The sequence below is a fragment of the Macrobrachium nipponense genome, chromosome 28 (genome assembly GCF_015104395.2).
Source record: "Macrobrachium nipponense isolate FS-2020 chromosome 28, ASM1510439v2, whole genome shotgun sequence".
In the NCBI taxonomy this organism is placed as follows: Eukaryota; Metazoa; Arthropoda; class Malacostraca; order Decapoda; family Palaemonidae; genus Macrobrachium; species Macrobrachium nipponense.
Genome location: NC_087217.1, coordinates 31,619,151 through 31,639,150, shown reverse-complemented (window position 1 = coordinate 31,639,150; position 20,000 = coordinate 31,619,151). Strand labels below are relative to the sequence as shown.

Genomic DNA, 20,000 nt, shown 5'->3' with positions numbered 1-20,000 from the left:
TCATTTATGCGGAAAAGACATAAGTGCCAGAGATTCTGAGAGGCTGTGCGTTATCGAAATCCAGTGCATTAGGTGACAACAAAATGTTCTATTTCGGCCACCTGTGTGATTGCAGCAGTGCTGACAAGGTTTATCAGAAAGGGATAATATCCAAGAAACCTGATGAAAGAAGCATACAGGTTAAATATAGCGAAAGAATTACACTCCTTTGATGCTGCAACATTTGTATAGGAAACTAATGCAACAAACCCCGTCCACCAGCCCTTACCGAAAAGTTCTATATATAATATGGAAGATCTTCGGGTGTAGTATCTTTTGAAATCTGAATTCTCAAAATGCATGCATTGATATCAGGAAGTCATGATAAGAATATCACATTAGCCCCTTGACGGGGCCACTTCAGACGTTTTTATCTATTTAAGATTAAACACGATGAGTTTGTGCTGCTTTCAGTAAGTGGAAGCAGTGATGACCCAGAAGCCCATTTTGTCCATTTGTGAAAGAAAGTGAGCAAATTCCCTCTCGGTCTCTCTAAAAAGTAAAAGTTAAAAAAGAGAATTATGAGGGAATACGAAACTGGCGATGGTGACGGCGGAAAGAAAATAGAGTTGGAAAATCCCAAAGGAACCGCCTGGTGGGTGGGCGTCCTCAGGGATGCCTGGGAGCAGATGACAGTGGAACCCCTGATGCTGCTACACACAATCGCCCACTCCAGTTCAGAGGTAAATTAGCATAAGGTGATTTGTCTTCGCAATTCTGACAAAATATCTCTCACTTTCCCCATCTCTTTTTGAAAGTCAAATTTTGGAAACGACAGTCCTCACAAACGTACCCTCGTAGCATAATAAGGATGTGTGAAATGAATACTGGGTTTGAGAGGATGAAATTCTCGAGATGTAATAGAGTGAAGGATATTGAGAATAAATGACGTCATGGAGTCATGAGGAAATTATTATTAAGTGAAAATAATTCGCCTCACACCACTTATAAACGGTTATCGAAAAATGTGGAACGTATCATTCATTTAACTTCTTGTAAAAACACGAGGGTCAGCTGAATAATGAAAGAGTATCTCGACAAAATTAATATGAAAAAAGTAAGGAAAGCGGGAAAAGTGCAGGTAATAATGTGGCGTAAACCAAAAAGCACTAACTTACGGTTGAACACATCCACCACAGACCCATTAAATGGCAACAAAGATATCACTGGAATCCCAGAAAACGTAAAAACGGCAAAGCTCCTGGTTTACTACAAGTAGCAATTATCATGCCACTGACACCTTACAATACACATAGTTCATCTCAACAGCTTTCATTCAGGTACATTTACCCTTCACGCATCAGATTGCCATAGATTGCAAGCTGTACATTGTTGCCATAGGAAGTGTCAGTGGTTTGTAGTACAGATATATTGCACTGAGTAAATTTGAAGTATTTGGGAAACAAGTAGGCCTACATGAAGGCATCCCAGAGTATATCCCCGCCAGCTTGCAAATGCCGAGAAACAATTGCGTTGCTAAGGCGTTTGACTCCAAGTTGTTGTGCACTAGCTTCACATAAAACATTCGAAAAACTCTTGGTGAACCAATGGTGCATACCACCTGTTATGCACTCAACACTCAAGACTTAAGCTTTTATCACACTAGTCATTTCTTGTTCGCGGTTTTGGCCAGCATCCAGCCAATGCTCATGAGCAAGTGTTGTATCGTCACACTAGGACCTCGTGGTTTCGACGAGCAGTAGGAAAAAGTAAACAAAACTGATCAGCTGATATCATCATGGTGCCCAGAAATTGTGGACTGTTGCAAGATGTGCAGCAGTGATGTGTTTTCTCGGAATCTTATGTAAATGCAAGAGTAAAAAAAAAATGTTTGTGGGTTTGAGAGTGGCTCAGGAGAAAAGAAGCCAAAGGTCTGAGAGTACGTCCTATCAGCAGCAGCCGTCTTGTTTGTTTACACTACGTGGTCGCTCGAGGTTCGTGCTCGCTGCTTCCTGTCCAGACGGGAAGCCAAAATCTCGAGCTAAAAGCTCCCGGTTTTCCATTTTAAGCAGCAACATCTCACTGCTGGTGAAAAAAGGCCTCTTCCATTCTGTTTATGAAACCGTGCACAATGGCAGCTCATTCCCTGATTTACCTCGACTCATTATACCTGGTCTTTTTTGCATTCCCAGCCTAAGTCGACTCTCTACGACGTTCAAATAAAATTTATACGAATGCCTCAATATTTACCAAACGTAAAAACTTTTGCATAAATGAAATTGGTGGTATGAATGTAATAATAATTCATTTACATATATTTTTTATCTTTATAAATTGCATAACACCTAAGTTTGACTTTGGGATGTCATCATGTTCTTCATATTTTATCTACCGATGTTCCCAGTTGACAGGCCTATTCATTTGAAGGCTTATTTATTTAAGAATTAATTGTATTATAACGCCCATAGGAACCAAAATCTGGACTGACCCAGGGACTAAAACCATTTGCTTCTGTGAAGAGTTTTAAGGAAATGACTCCTCTAAACTTGATCACTTCTTTGGTTATTTCTACCTTTTCTATCTTTAATACGAGTATTTTCAAATAACTGCAGATTTGTACCGACTTGTGTGCAAGTAAAGGGCTTCAGTAGAATCCAAGCTTTGCATGTAAGAAAGTCTTATCTGAAACTGACATACTTCGTATCAGTAGAGAACAGGTAGAATCTCATAAAGTTACCAAGAAGTGATAAGATCGACGAAGAGTCATTTCCAGAGGCAACTGAACGTACGCCTGTTACTACTGCCTCGGGTATTTGGATGTCACCACACTTCCAGAAAAGTCGTTAATTAAAAGCACACAAACAGAAAAGGAATTAAAGACGGCTTAATATAACACTGATTTTACATTGCATCGGTCTTTGGTGGCATAATCGACTTACCATATGATACACGACACAAATAATAAGTTTGAGAGGACGAATAGTTTTCGGATGCGCTTTTTTTTCTTTTTTTTTGCGGAAAAGTAATTTTGCAGATATGTAGTAGCAATTTTTGCCTTGTTCGGAAAATTTACTTTTGGCCTCTAGGTCCCCTCCCCCAAAACAAATTTCCCATACTGCAATGGCAATTAGAATTCATTATTTTGTCAGTGAAATCTCCACTAAAATTGCACTTGACGCCACCCATAGGCCAGGCTATGGTGAACCAGGCCTATACCAATCTTTCTTCTTAATATAACTAAAATAACATTTTCAAGAGTTTCATCATGTAAATACATATATATGCAATGACATTTATAGAAGAAAAGGTTCAGTTTTGGGAAAAACGACCCCCCCCCCTATAAAAAAAAATTCTGGGTACGGGGTTGTGAACACGTCTTGGGCAGCGCCACAAGCACTACAGAGTGAGAGACAAAGCCACAGAAACCTTGAAGAAGAAGATGCAAGTTTTACCAGGAAATAGCAAAAACTATAATTTCAAATAAAAACGTATCATTCAAAGCAAGAAAAACAAAGGAATTATTCTACGACTCCCATGACTTTTAATGGTATTCTTATTCACGACACCTCAGGCAACATTGTATCGATATTCAGAGGCCCATTATAATGTAAACTAAGAATTTTTACAAGAAATGGCTCAATTAATGCTTCATTCATTTTTATAGGCAAAGAACAGGAAAGACATGAAAGGTGGAATATCAGAGAGACTTTGCGTCACACGCATAGGGCCCAATAATTACACACACACACACACACACACACACACACACACACACACACATATATATATATATAATATATATATATATAGATATATATATATATATATATATATATATATTATATACACATATATGTATATATATATATATATCTATATATATATATATATATATATATATATATGGGGATACAATCCGCAATGAAGTAAAATCCTCTTGTAGTTTAAAATATATATTTCTTGTACAGGATTAAACTACAAGAGGATTTTACTTCATTGTGGATTGTATCCCCATTTACTTAGAGGTACGACATAGTACCTGGCTTCCACATATATATATATATATATATATATATATATATATATATATATATATATATATATATATATATATATATATATAATATATATATATATATATATAATATATATATATATATCATAATAGCTCCCCTAGACAATGTCCGTTTCCCTTCATATTAGCTTGCACACTGCACCCATTAATACATTCCACAAAAAGAATTACGAGTAAATCAAAGCTTAAACAGAGTGGCGCAGTCATTGAAACACGAATGAATATGAAATGGAAATGGCCACGTTGTTTGGAAGATCTGTATCCGGCATTGATTTCACTTCATGATTTTTCACAACGCCGTAAGAGCAACAGAAAAGGAATGGTAATTAATTACCCTGCCTTGACGCTGAATTCCACAAACAACGCATATTTTGTACCAAATTTTAATCCATAGAGAGTAGCGTCTGTGAGCGATTTTGTAACATGAACAGACAAATGGATGTAAGATATGTCCTTTCATCCCAGTCCATTTGTCTGCATGAATACTTAATTGTGTGTGTGTGTGTGTGCTTGTATGAAGGTCTACACCCATAACTATTACTGTTTGTCTTTGATTTACAGGCAGTTGAGGAAAACTTATACATAGACAAGAGCTGTTTGGTTACGCTTCAAAAGCCTGTGGAGATCTGTGCCAACCTTTCAAGTTATAAAGATGACCAAGCGGAGGTAAGTTTAATTAAGGCAAGGGGCTGGGTGTTTACATTGTTGCACAATGCCCTAGGGACTAAAATACACATGTATGATAGGCGCCCAAAACCCTTCTATGCCCACGTGGGACATAAGGGAGCCAGGCAGTGGCTGCTAGTAACTCAGCAGGAAGACCTGTCCCTGAACCCAAATACTCCCTTGATCCTTCCTAGCTCTGAGCTGGCAAGGTCATGAGGGCAGTAAAATCTGTCAGTCTGTGACTGGGACTTAACTCCCAACAACCTTCATTTTTCAAATAAATTTGTTGCTTTTTCATAATAATTTTTAATCAGATTTTGTTTTTTTTATAATAATTTTTAATCAGATTTTTTTTTTTTAATATCGTGACTACTTTTTGTTAGCCTTCATTTTATTAGTCATGTCCTACCACATCACTTGAGTTGCTGAATAAGATCTGTATTTTATTTTTGTATCAAAAGGCTGTTAGTTTTATTGACATTAATCGACGACTAACAATTTTGTTTTAAAGGTTTATTAAAAAATTATTTGATATCATAGGATCCAAGACTTAGAGTGTAGAACAACTGCTTGTGACATATTCCACAAACATGGGCCTGTGTGTGAATTTTTGCAAATCCTAAGTTCCAAGGTCTAATGATCTTCAGAAGAAAATGGGATCTATCCTATAATTTTATAGATATTGACCCCCAGGGTTTTTGGGGGAAGTTATCTAGGACTAATATTTCTTGGGGGTCATTATCTTTATGATATTCAGTCTTTTGTTTATGTTTTTACAGTACTCGCCGACGGGCTTGCGCTAAACACTCCGCAAAGGTGGATACCTGGTTAAAACAAATGGTGGTCACTGAGCTCTAGGAAAGATCCAGAAAATGTGTAGCCAAATTGCCCAGTTGCTGGCGATCTTCAGTTTTTACTAAAAATGGGTATTCATTTTGGGGAATTTCTTAACCTGAGTAGAATTTGGATTGAATTATGTAGTGGCTATAGCAAAGGAAGCCCAGGTAGTCACGAGAGGATTATTTGTGCGTTATCGACAGCCAGTACCAAGGTCTAGAGAGTCTAGACCTTGGCTAGTGCAGTAGCTGTGATTTTCTAGCGAGCTTCGCGATGAGTGTCACGAAGGACAGGTTCTATGAAATCTGTTACTCCCTCTTCTTCAATCAAATATGCCTTCCAAATGAAATTCCGGATATGTAGCATTCGTGCACGTGGTGGGTATTTTAGAAAATGTATAGGATCTTTATTATCGTGCGTACACAAAACTTCATTGTTAACTATAGTATTAAAACACTGATAATCTACTTACTACTTTACAGTTGTAAAGCCTGTGAGTTAAGTTTATGATCTATATATATATATATATATATATATATATATATATATATATATATATATATATCTAATAAAAGGAGCCCATAAAAACACCAAAATATAGAGAGAAAAGTACTATATTTCAGAGACTGCTGTCTCTCTCTTCAGGTATATGAATGAGAAAAGTTTACAGAAAAGGTGGTATTTATACCAAGAGATCCGTCCACAAGTAAGCCAATTTAGGTCACCCCCGCTGATAATCTTCCTTTAATCTTCTTAAGCGTTGGTTGGATGAAAACCTCGTCGATCATATCTGAAATCCACGCTCCTTTTGAGATGTTCATTACCTGCTTCTCTTTTATTAAGGCCGATTCCATCATTTGACTCTTGTACCGGCAGTTGCTGCTATAAATTACACGTGACAAATTCCAGTTTATTCTATGGTTATGTTCATTTATATGGTTGAAAATAGCCGAGTTCTGTTGTCCATACCTAACTGACCGTTTGTGTTGTATTAATCTCTGGGGAAGTGATTTACCTGTAAATCCAATGTAAGATTGGTCACAGTCCTGGCATGGGATCTCATAGACCCCAGTGTCCTTGGGAGATGTCTTTTGTTGGACGTTAATCAGGGATTTGGCTAAGGTATTTGGGTAGGTAAATGCAAAAGGGTTACATTTTCCAAGGGTGTGGGTTACTCTCTTAATCGTCTCCAGGTGAGGAATTTTTATTTTATTGTTGGGTGTGTCTCTGGTCTTGTCTTTAGGGGGTCGGTAGAAAATTACGTTTGCTTTGTGAATTGCTTTCTCAATTATATGGTCAGGATACTTTAAAGACGAAAGTTGCTTGCAAATTAGTTCAAATTCTTTTTCCAGGAATTCTGGGGAACAAATTCGTAAGGCTCTTAAGAATATGTTGCTAGCTACACCTATCTTGATAGTAATGTCGTGATAGCTAAAGTAAAGAATGTATGAAAGTGAGAATGTTGGTTTTCTGTGTATGGTAAATTTGTATTCTGTCGTGTCTCTGATTATTAAAACATCAAGAAAAGGAATTTTGTTGTCTGTTTCCCATTCAACTTTAAATTTGATGCTGGGCACTAATGCTTTTAATTTTGAGAGGAATTCATTAAAATTGCCCCACCTATTATCCCAAAATGTTAGGATATCATCCACATATCTCATCCACAGCATGTTTTTGGGTTTTATTGCATTTATTACTGTAGTTTCAAAGTATTCCATGTACAGATTGGCTAAAACAGGACTTAAAGGACTACCCATACTACACCCGAATTTTTGCTTGTAGAATGATTCCCCGAATGAAAATACGTTATTAGATGCACATAATTCAACTAACTTTATTATTTTGTCAAGCGCCAATGGGAAATGATCTGAATAGGGGGATAATTTTTCCCTTAAAAACTGAAGAACGTCCTGTACTGGTACTTTTGTGAATAGGGAGTCTACGTCAAGGCTTAAAAGTTTTATGTTGTGAAGTGGTATATGTGCTTCTCTGAATTTGTGACAAAAATCTTCCGAATGTTTAATGTGACTGGGAGAAAAAGTGCCTAAAAAGGGGGAAAGGAGGCCAGCTAACCATTTAGAAATTTTGTAATTGAAAGCTCCGGCGCATGAAACGATGGGTCTGAATGGAAGATTATCTTTGTGAGTTTTGGGAAGGCCATAAAAGTAGGGTAATTTAGGATTAATTACTTTAAATTTCTCTAATAGTTCAATACTCTTTTTGTCTTGGCCAATTAATCTTACTTTCCGAAAAAATTCTGTGGGAACGTTTTGGAGGGAATTTTTCGTCAGTTTTTCGTAAGTGTTTGTGTCGCTAAGGAGCTGGTTGATTTTGTCGAGGTAGAAGTCTTTGTCCATTATTACGATTTTGCCGTCTTTGTCGGATCTACTTATTATAACATCTAACTTTTTTAGCGAGTGGATAGCTATCATGAATCTGCGGGGAACAGGATATTTCTTGTGAAGGTCAGTTAAGGCATTTAGTAACACTCCTTTTAAACATATCTCTTCACGGCTGTAGTTTTTGTCAGATATGAATTTATCACAAGCCACTATGAAGTCTAGGTTGTTTTTGCGGTCTGGCATAAGGGCAAAGGATACGAAAAACGACATCTTTGTGCTACGCAGAGTGATATAAGGAACTCAGTCTAATCTTCGCCTCCTCACTACAGACCACATATACAGGTATATGATTTCATTCTGTTCCGACATTGCTGCCTATAATAGCGTGACTCATTCCAACAGACTTTTACGCAAGTTCAATAACCTAATAGACAATAGCGCATGGAATAATATTGAGCAACAAGACAAAGTTTTAAACTTATATAACACCCCCTTTACAGTAAATCAACATTTAGTTTTAAATTTAGGCTTATCCTTTGCCCTTATGCCAGTCCGCAAAAACAACCTAGACTTCATAGTGGCTTTTGATAAATTCATATCTGACAAAAACTATAGCCGTGAAGAGATATGTTTAAAAGGAGTGTTACTAAATGCCTTAACTGACCTTCACAAGAAATATCCTGTTCCCCGCAGATTCATGATAGCTATCCACTCGCTAAAAAAGTTAGATGTTATAATAAGTAGATCCGACAAAGACGGCAAAATCGTAATAATGGACAAAGACTTCTACCTCGACAAAATCAACCAGCTCCTTAGCGACACAAACACTTACGAAAAACTGACGAAAAATTCCCTCCAAAACGTTCCCACAGAATTTTTTCGGAAAGTAAGATTAATTGGCAAAGACAAAAAGAGTATTGAACTATTAGAGAAATTTAAAGTAATTAATCCTAATTACCCTTACTTTTATGGGCCTTCCCAAACTCACAAAAAGACAATCTTCCATTCAGACCCATCGTTTCATGCGCCGGAGCTTTCAATTACAAAATTTCTAAATGGTTAGCTGGCCTCCTTTCCCCCTTTTTAGGCACTTTTTCTCCCAGTCACATTAAACATTCGGAAGATTTTTGTCACAAATTCAGAGAAGCACATATACCACTTCACAACATAAAACTTTTAAGCCTTGACGTAGACTCCCTATTCACAAAAGTACCAGTACAGGACGTTCTTCAGTTTTTAAGGAAAAATTATCCCCCTATTCAGATCATTTCCCATTGGCGCTTGACAAAATAATAAAGTTAGTTGAATTATGTGCATCTAATAACGTATTTTCATTCGGGGAATCATTCTACAAGCAAAAATTCGGGTGTAGTATGGGTAGTCCTTTAAGTCCTGTTTTAGCCAATCTGTACATGGAATACTTTGAAACTACAGTAATAAATGCAATAAAACCCAAAAACATGCTGTGGATGAGATATGTGGATGATATCCTAACATTTTGGGATAATAGGTGGGGCAATTTTAATGAATTCCTCTCAAAATTAAACGCATTAGTGCCCAGCATCAAATTTAAAGTTGAATGGGAAACAGACAACAAAATTCCTTTTCTTGATGTTTTAATAATCAGAGACACGACAGAATACAAATTTACCATATACAGAAAACCAACGTTCTCACTTTCATACATTCACTACTTTAGCTGTCACGACATTACTATCAAGATAGATGTAGCTGGCAACCTATTCTTAAGAGCCTTACGAATTTGTTCCCCAAAATTCCTGGAAAAAGAATTTGAACTAATTCGCAAGCAACTTTCGTCTTTAAAGTATCCTGGCCATATAATTGAGAAAGCAATTCACAAAGCAAACGTAATTTTCTACCGACCCCCTAAAGACAAGACCAGAGACACACCCAACAATAAAATAAAAATTCCTCACCTGGAGACGATTAAGAGAGTAACCCACACCCTTGGTAAATGTCACCCTTTTGCATTTACCTACCCAAATACCTTAGCCAAATCCCTGATTAACGTCCAACAAAAGACATCTCCCAAGGACACTGGGGTCTATGAGATCCCATGCCAGGACTGTGACCAATCTTACATCGGATTTACAGGTAAATCACTTCCCCAGAGATTAATACAACACAAACGGTCAGTTAGGTATGGACAACAGAACTCGGCTATTTTCAACCATATAAATGAACATAACCATATAATAAACTGGAATTTGTCACTTGTAATTTATAGCAGCAACTGCCGGTACAAGAGTCAAATGATGGAATCGGCCTTAATAAAAGAGAAGCAGGTAATGAACATCTCAAAAGGAGCATGGATTTCAGATATGATTGACGAGGTTTTCATCCAACCAACGCTTAAGAAGATTAAAGGAAGATTATCAGCGGGGGTGACCTAGATTGGCTTGCTTGTGGACGGATCTCTTGGTATTAATACCACCTTTTCTGTAAACTTTTCTCATTCATATACCTGAAGAGAGAGACAGCAGTCTCTGAAATATAGTACTTTTCTCTCTATATTTAGGTGTTTTTATGGGCTCCTTTTATTAGATGGAATTTTGTTGTTACAGAACATTTTTACAAATCATATATATATATATATATATATATATATATATATATATATATATATGTATATATATATATATATACATATATATATGATATATATATATATATATATATATATATATATATATATATATATATATATATATATATATATGCATACATACACACATACACACACACACACACACACATATATATATATATATATATATATATATATATATATATATATTATATATATATATATATACATATATATATACATATATATACATCATAAATACAGTTGCTGGATAAGTCTGTCTATTCCCATGTCATACATAGTTTTTCATAGTTGTTCAACAACACTGCTTGATCTAGATCTATACAATTGGAACATGATCCCTGTGTTACTAAATTCTCGATGCTTTCCAACAGGTTCAGAGGCTTTCTTCAAAGCTCGTCGGAGCCGCTACATTCACTGAAAATTCCCTGTCGTTTCTCTTACTCTTTTATTTGGGTCCCCTGTCAGACAGGTAGGTTGCTCACAGTGGAGGTAAGTGGCGCCGAATTTCAAAAAGCTTTCGAGGGACATTTCAAGAAATTGTCGGATGAGTGTGTGCTGGTGTGTAATATATTCAAGCGGATCCAACATGCATGCAACATATTCAGTAGAAATGCCAGTTAAACATATATCTTGTGTCTTTTTTCACTTTTTAGATTTCTAAAGAAATTCAAGTAACAGTTTTTGCATGTTTTGCTTTAAAATTGCTCTCCAGTCCAAACACTTTTTGCTACTGCAAACTTAAAGGCGCGCGGAGTACAACTTTCCCTGACATTGATGAAGGAACTGGTCTCAAAGTATAGGGAGTGGATATAGTAGCCTGGAGCATCTTGACTGAACGAAAAATATCCGCAGGTGTAGTACAAATATCACCCTGTGATCTGCTAATTCTAAAGCCTTTGAGATTACTAATGCACATTTCTGATTACTGTGTGACTAGAAAGGGTCTCACATTCATTGCTGTAGGGAGCTCTCCTCCTCTTCCGACTTACCCAGTTACCCACATGGAGAGGCTGCAAGAGAATTTCACTCTTTACAATCACACTCAGCAAGGCTTCCCTGTGGGTGGGGGCCCAGGGGTTAGTGCCGTCAGTGCACCTTATGCAGTACACTGTAGGCATTACTTAAGGTTCTTTGCAGCGTGCCTTCGGCCCCCAGCAGCAACCCCTTTCGTTTCTTTTATTTTGCCTCCGTTCATATTCTCTTTCTTCCGTTTTACTTTCCATCCTCTCCGAACAACGGTTTCATAATGCAACTACGAGGTTTTCCTCCTGTTACACATTTCAAACCTTTTACTGTCAGTTTCCGTTTTAGCGCTGAGTGATCTCATAGGTCCCAGTGCTTGGCCTTTGGCCTAAATTGTATATTCAATTCAACTCATCAAGGTTGGATGACTGCAACACGGTGCAAGGTTAACAGTGTATTGCACAACTTAAATGACTGATGTCACGTTGAGGATGAGGGAGACGATCTTACTTGTCTGAGCAGAGAGAGTAGGTGTACCCTAGTAGCGTAAGGCAACGCAAAATTGAAGAATGGCAGAGTAGAAGGCACGGTCATCTAAAGTCTCTGTAATTTGAAAAAGCTACTAGTAGACTTTTTCTCTAGAGTCCGCCACTAAAGCTCAGTTATACCGGCGAGTTATATCTGTGCAGGCAAAACAATGTTAATGGGTTCAGTTTTGCTTGCACATGGCGACTGTGCAGGTGTAACTGTGCGTTAGTGGCGGCCTTTACATAAAATTTCTCCCTTAATCCCCAGACTCTCCTACTCACTGGGACTTCATGCTATGACACTTTGTGTCCCACTAACCGCTTTCGGTTCTGTCCCAGTGATTAAATTGGGCCGAATGGTATCACCAGTGAAGGCGTGTCTCACTCCAGAAACTGCACTTGCCCGAACTGTTAATTATATTCTTTCCTCGGCAGAAACTCAGTCATCAGTTACGGGCTGCTGTAGAACGAGAGCCCGGCCCAGGCTGCCAGCACAAGGCTGGCTAAATCTTAGTAGTAGTAGCCGTACTACATAGTAAAGAGGGGATGAGACCTCTCTGCATTCTGGACCACAATGAATATAATGAGAAAGAGAACTTGCAAAAATGAGAAGTGGCGTTGAAGTATCCTCCTATACAAGGGAAAGGAGACATTGTGGTATGTTTGAACCAAAGATCGTATAGTAAAATAGACACAATGAAAATTTTAGAATAACGCAAATGGGAAGCGATGGTAAACAAGAAAACCTTCAGTTGAGTTTTTTTTTTTTTTTTTTGTAAAGGGGAGAAATAAAGAGGATATGACTTACACTGTAAGGCAGTATCAGAAGAAAAGGAAGTTAAACTGCATTTTTTCCGTGGAGAGAACCAAATGTGATCGAGTTCATGGAATCAGGGTACTGATGCCTGTGAAAGAAATGGTAAGGTCCATGCAGAAGATATTAAATAAGTCCAAAAGGTGAGTAAGTCGTTGTTAATTTAAGTTTTCACCAGATGTGTGAAAGTACAACAAAAATGAAAGTACACAAAAAATTACCAAGGAGAAGCAAGAAACTTTGGGAAAATGAGCTCAGCACTAAAGAAAAGAGATTGATTTTGTTGTAAGATTGGAGGACTCTACAGTCAGATCATCTGAGGGACGATCAAGCGCGAAGACAGGTGAGCGATCATGAATAAATGTTGATGAATTGGAAAAGATGTCGGAATGACTGAAAGCTTTTAGAAGAAATGCAAACAGATTATTAAAAGATAAAACTGATCTGATTTTTTCGTATATAACATCCCATTGCTATTTGAATAAAATAAAATGCCTTCCCTCTGACCCTCATCTCTTGCAGTAAGATCAGACGACAAACTGAAAGAGCCTATTCCTCCAGTAAAGACTTCAATCCCCGAATGTACAGACGGCCATGATGGATTCCTCATCTTCAGCATGGTTTGAAAACTTTACGTACACATATAGGCTATCGTAAAGGGAAGGAAAAGGAAACCTTGAGCCTTCCCGCAGATATGAGAGCAAAATCCCAAAAAGAATTTGATGCAAATAAGCTTAGATATCAAAAATGAAAAGAATTAAGACAGTGAACCAAAGCAACTACTTTTCTAAATGAAGTCCTAAAACTTTGAGTAGTTTTGATCTCCTCAAGACAAATGTAGAGGTGTGAGAAGGGTTAAATCATAGGCATTGTGAAAATTGCCAAGGGAGATTCAGAAGAAAATGAAGTAAAAGTTAATCCTTGAGACACTATATGAACATTCATTTTTAGATTAAATCAATTGGAATGAGTAGGAGGAGATGGCAGGTAATTGGAGAGTTCATTCCTTTGGTATATGTTCCTGGCTAAGGTCGGAGATAGGTATTCATTTCAAATCAGAGAAAGGAATCAAAATGGCATCAGCGCATAATCTCAGTTTAGATTTGGCGAACTTCTTCCACTTCCCCATTTCTACTCATGTCGTAGAAAGCGTGCTCAAGGGTAGTCGACAGAAACTCTGAAACTGGCGACTTTGTAGTTGCTACTTGACCACTCAACTTCTGTTTCAAAAGCATGATTTTTTTTTTTAAATTCACCAGCATTACTAACATGTCTCATCCTTCGCCTCATTTCGTTCCAGTGTTGAGGAAACCTCCTTCCTAATTGTCTCATATGTCTAATTAATCATAAATTGGAAAATGAAATAGAATGAATTTCCTGTTTCAGTTTCATTCGAACAAGACTCAAAAGGTCTGATAGGCAGTTCAACTGAATCATAAATGTTTTGTTCAGCGATTTCTTTCTTATATTTCTTGCAAAGGTATGGACGTAAAGGATTCCTCGTATGGTCTTTGCTGATGGAAGTTCTGAAGTACGGGACACTGCTGCTGTGCTCAGTGTTCATGTCCCTCCCAGCAGAGCTTGCCCTCGTAAGTATGAGATTAAGTCGAGTCGAATGACAGACATAACAGTGATTTGAGGTTTCCTTGTTTGACAGCTGGCACTCGTCTGTATTGGGTCACGGGTGTCTGTCTTCATCTCATATAAGCAATCCTTATAGAAGTGTGTTTTTGTTGTATCGTTCAAAAATAAATGTTAAGAATTATGATAATAAGAAATAATACCATTCATTAAAGGTTTCAAGTGTCATTCGCCTGGTTGGTATATGTTACATTTATGATTCACCGATTTATTTATTGGCCCTTTTAAAACTGATTTGAGTTTGCATTTAGTTATCTGCAAAGGAAGGTCTGCCTTATTGAAAACCGGAACGGATAAAGTTCTTCAAATTACCAGTAATTAAGACATCAGACTGGTTTTAGAGACAAATTCAGCCATTTTGCTACAAACACCAACTTCTCAAGTGAAATATTGTACATTCTGAAGTGACTTACAAAATAATCATTTTTTCAAATTATTTTTGAATTCTAATATGAATATTGCAGTTGCTCTTCTTTACTCAAGGGTCAACCACGCAGGTGTTTTCAGTCTTAAAGAGAGAGAGAGGGGAATTATCTCCCGAGATATATGATGTTTTCGCCTGCCTTTCTTATGTCAGTGTATTTTGATGAGAAAAATCTAACTCTTAACCCTTACCCGCCGAATGGACGTATTAAACGTCGAGTCAAAATCTCCCCCGATTTCCGAATGGACGTACCATACGTCGGCTCAAAAAAGTTTTTTTTAAAAATTCGCGGAAAAATACTTATAGGCCTACCAGCCGAAAACTTTTGAATCACGCGCCTTGGGGGATGCTGGGAGTTAACGGATCAAGGCGTTGTTTTGTTTACAATCGTTACGCAGGCGCGCAAGCGCGAATTTCTTTCTTATCACACTAAAAAGTATCAGTGACACATCTCAAAAATTATTTTGTCACTTTGACATAATTTTTGCACCGTTTTAAATTATCCGTTACATGAAGTATTATATATGAAAATGTGCGCAATTTCATTTAAAATACAACAAAAAAATATTCATGATTGTAACTTTTATCAGTTTTGAAATATTTCTATATAAATAACGATAAGTGCCAAAATTTCAACCTTCGGTCAACTTTGACTCTACCGAAATGGTCGAAAAACGCAATTGTAAGCTAAAACGCTTATTTTGTAGTAATATTCCACTATTTACCTTAATTTTGCAACAAATTGGAAGTCTCTAGCACAATATTTCGATTTATGGTGAATTTATGAAAAAAACTTTTTCCTTACGTCCGCGCGGTAACTCTTCCGAAAAAAATCATACATTGTGGTAATGTTTGCACCATTTTAAAATTAGCCGTTACATAAAGTTTTATATATGGAAATGTGCGCAATTTCATGCACAATACAACAAAAAATAACGAACCTGGTTGTAGCTTTTATCAGTTTTGAAATATTTTCATATAAAAAATGATAAGTGACAAATTTTCAACCTTCGTCAATTTTGACTCTACCGAAATGGTCAAAAAACGCAATTGTAAGCTAAAACTCTTATATTTTAGTAATATTAAACTATTTACCTTAATTTTGCAACAAATTGGAAGTCTCTAGCACAATATTTCGATTTATGGTGAATTTATGAAAAAAATAACATTTTCCTTACGTCCGCGCGGTAACTCTTCCGAAAAAATCACGGCGATTGTGGTAATGTTTGCACATTTTAAATTAGCCGTTACATAAAGTTTTATATATGAAAATTTGTTGCGCAATTTCATGTAGAATACAACGAAAAATAAATTAATTGAAGGTTGTAGTCTTTTCTCCATTTTTGAAATATTTTCATTAATAAGAAATCACGATAAATTAGAAAAAAAAACCCACGTTCGGTCTCAACTTTTGTGAACTCTAATCGAAATGGTCGGAAAAACAAACTCAATTGTAAAGGCTAAAACTCTTATATTTTATTAATATTCAATCATTTACCTTAATTTTGCAATAAATTGGAAGTCTCCAGCACAATATTTCGATTTATGGTGAATTTATGAAAAAAACTTTCCTTCCCTCCGCCCGCGTATTCTCCGCCATAAATCTCCGAATTGCGTACATCGAATTCTCGGAAAATTTGCTCCGTTTCATATTAGGCATTTCATAGAGTTTTATATATAAAATGTGCGCAATTTCATTTAAAATAAAATGAAAAATATTTGAAGGTTGTTGCTTTTCTCATTTTCGAAATATTTGCATATAAATTACGATAAATAGAAAAAAAACCACGTTTGGTCAACTTTGACTCTACCGAAATGGTCGAAAAACGCAACTGTAAGCTAAAACTCTTACAGTATCGTAATATTCAATCATTAGTATTCATTTTGAAACAAATTGGAAGTCTCTAGAACAATATTTAGATTTACAGTGAATTTTTGAAAAAAACATTATTTTATGTCCGCGCGTTACGAATTCGTACATCATTTTGTGATAATATTTTTCCGGTGTTGCTTTTATTGTTTTACAATGTATTATATATCAAAATGATTGCAATTTAGTGTAAAATACAACGAAAAAAAAAAGAAACTCGTTAGCTTTTACCGTTTTTTGCACAGCGTGATTTTAATACAATTATGTATGATTTTTTTTTTCGCTACCATATATCGCATTATTTACATATGATAATGATATTATTTTTCATTTCTGATGATTGCATACTAAACATCAGACAATGACAAAAAAAGGAGCCAAAAATGAACTCTTAATCTTCAAAACTAAGCGCGCTGTGATTTTTTGAAAAAATTATTTTTTCCGCTTCCGCGCTCACTCAAAACCGGCTCCTGCATTCGGGGGAGTTTTTGATTTTTACCGCTTCGGCGTTTAAGGGTTAATCAGTTTTTGGGAACCACCTCTTCCAAAAATAACATGTGAAAGAAACTTCTTAGATGTGAAAAACTCATGATCCAAATATAGTTGCATGGCCTGTCCGAATAGAGGAGGTCTTCGACACAGTATTTCCTTGTTTCTGCGTTTTGATGCATTTTGTTAGTTATATCTGCAGGACTTCCAAAACAACTGAATATTAAGACGCTGACTTTAACCTGTAAACTGTATGAAGTGGAAGGCCGATCTGTTTTCCTCTTGTTCTTTCTATCCCAGTTGAAGAGTACTACGAGGTTTTTGTTCTGCTTCCTGGACTGGATTGAATTTGCAGCATGCCAAAAATAGTTCGGTTTGTGTCAACCTGTACGTAGCTTACATATCATTAATTACGGAAACCAAAAGACCTCACTCATGAATCACTCTGGTCATTTGTGCGGTACACACTCAGTTTTGACAGCAACGGATGTGCCCACTTGCCATCGCTAACAATGGAGTTGTTGCAACCTCTTTACAGCGGTGATAATGATGAATCCGTTCAAAAATGTTGTTATCAAACACTTCATTTATCAAGATTTTAATCATGTCAAATTAATTTCTGTGGAAGCACTAATCCTCAGATTACCTCTCAGGTAATGCATCATGATGCAGTGTCAAGAGGAAACAGTTCAAAGACAAGCCAATATAGCCTTCTAACGAGTCTGTTTCTCGTGGATGAATTTACTTTCTTCGGTGTTATGGAGGAGTAATGATGGTAGTTTATATTTGACAACGTCTCCGAGAGAGGAGAGAGAGAGAGAGAGAGAGAGAGAGAGAGAGAGAAATTGAAGGAATAAATGGGAGTGGTTTAATGGCGGTCGTAAGTGTGTCTGTTGTGGCGATCGCCGATAACCTCGGTGGGAAATGGGAATAGAGTGTTACGAGAGGGAGTAGAAGTAAACAAGCCGGAAAAGACAGTCAGATTCGGATGTAGCCAGTGCTATTTGGTGACATTGGTGTTTTCGTGTTTGATATTGGTATTCTGAACCTGAAGTTGTTATGCGTGTGTCTGTCTTGTGATTGATAAGCTGGAGAGGTTCGTTGCACTTGATTTTGCGTTTTGGTGTTTTCTTGAGTTGTTTGTTGGAGACAATGTTGGTGCTGGTGGGTTGTTGTGCTGGGTTGGATTTGGTGTAGCTACCTATACCTAGGTATGGTTGTCATGTTGTTTTAAGCTGCCAGTGTTCGTCAGCCCAGTGATTTGTCGGGTTGCTAAATTGTTGTATGGTTGTGTTCTCGGTTGGTTATTCTGTGTTGTGATTCTCGACGTGGTTGTACCTTGGCTAGCCTAGCCTAGCTACATCCAGCGGACAGCACAGCACCTAGGTGTGTTCTACTACTAGCTACATGTAAAGAACAACGTAAAGGGGAAAGTGTGTCTGTGTGAAAATTTGTCAGCTGGTATGATTAACGTAACTGTTGGGAGTTTGCTTGCTTTTTTTAGCTTTGATTTCGCCAGTGTTAGGTAGTAACTTGGTATTCCTTTTTGCATCCGCAGGTGGGACCGTTCTTTTCGTCCTTGGGTATGGGCATGGGAGGTCTTCAAATGTTATTCTTTATTAGCGTGTGTGATGTCACTACTTCTGCTAATCGAACCGTCAGATTAGGCATCCTCAAGATAATCATGCATATAGGATTGCCTGTAGGAGTGCTGTATGGAGGAATGGTAGGTAATGCAGATCCTTGGTCAAATTGAATATATACAATTTGTCTTACCATCTTTCAAAATTAGGTAGGGTAAAAAACCGCATGGTACAGGGGTGGACCATGTACGATCAATGTGTACAACCCAAAAAAAGTACATTATAACGCGTCCTGACATCGCGTCCTGACATCGGAGATGGGCATCAGACACGACTTGTTGTTGGTGAGGAACGGAGCTAAAGACCTCTACTCCGGTGTCAGGACGCGTTATAATGTACTTTTCTTGGGGTTGTACACATTGATCGTACATGGTCCACCCCTGTATCATGCGGTTTTTTACCCTATAACACTTCTTGAATCATTCTGGAAGCAGTTAAATGTATTCAATTTTTTTTTTTTTTTTTTTTTTTTTTTTTTTTTTTTTTTTTTTTAAGTTAAGTCTTTTCGTTAGTTAGCATCATAGCCTAGTTATACATTTGTGTATATTTCAGCATAAACTTTTACACAATAAACCCTCATTGTTGTAATTCTGCTGTGTGAAGTCCACGGTCAGTTTGCTGACAGTCAATCTTCTTGTTCTAAATTTCTATAAGAAGGTTTGTGCGGAAATTGGAGACCAATCAGTTCACCTATACAACATCAAGGTTGAAGCTCAAATGACTTCCCTCCTGTATCCTTGTAGCTATAATACCATTATGGGTATTCATCCTCCATGTCGTTTGATATTTCCATATCAGAATTAAAATTAAACAAACTTTACAAAGTTGAAGTCATGGTTTATATTAAGTTGTGCCTTAAATTGCGAAAAAGTGACATTTGTACTTCTGAAGACCAGCAATGCATCGAAATTTTTCTGATAATTTTTTATGTCAGACAATGCTAACAAACAAGTCACTTTCCTTAATGGAAAAAAAAGGCCATGGATTTGAATTAAGTTAGCTACAAGTTTAAATGACTAAATGCTTACTTCATAACAATTCAGTAAAGGTATTTAAACTGACTGTCGTTGTATTTCTTTTAACATGGAATTATAAAAT

At 36.9% G+C, this 20,000-nt stretch overlaps 2 protein-coding genes across 6 annotated transcripts in view; one reads left to right on the top strand and one right to left on the bottom strand.

The window, feature by feature from the left end:
* LOC135201651 (uncharacterized) overlaps nucleotides 1-20,000 on the bottom strand; it is a 305,425-nt gene that overhangs the window by 269,260 nt on the left and 16,165 nt on the right. The gene's annotated exons all lie outside the window — the stretch shown is intronic.
* Nucleotides 440-19,099, top strand: LOC135201649 (uncharacterized). Its single transcript, XM_064230745.1, has 5 exons — nucleotides 440-722; nucleotides 4,616-4,720; nucleotides 10,903-11,000; nucleotides 14,316-14,424; nucleotides 18,818-19,099. Exons 1-5 carry the CDS (start codon nucleotides 561-563, stop codon nucleotides 19,013-19,015), a joined length of 672 nt encoding a protein of 223 aa, XP_064086815.1. The 5' UTR covers nucleotides 440-560; the 3' UTR covers nucleotides 19,016-19,099.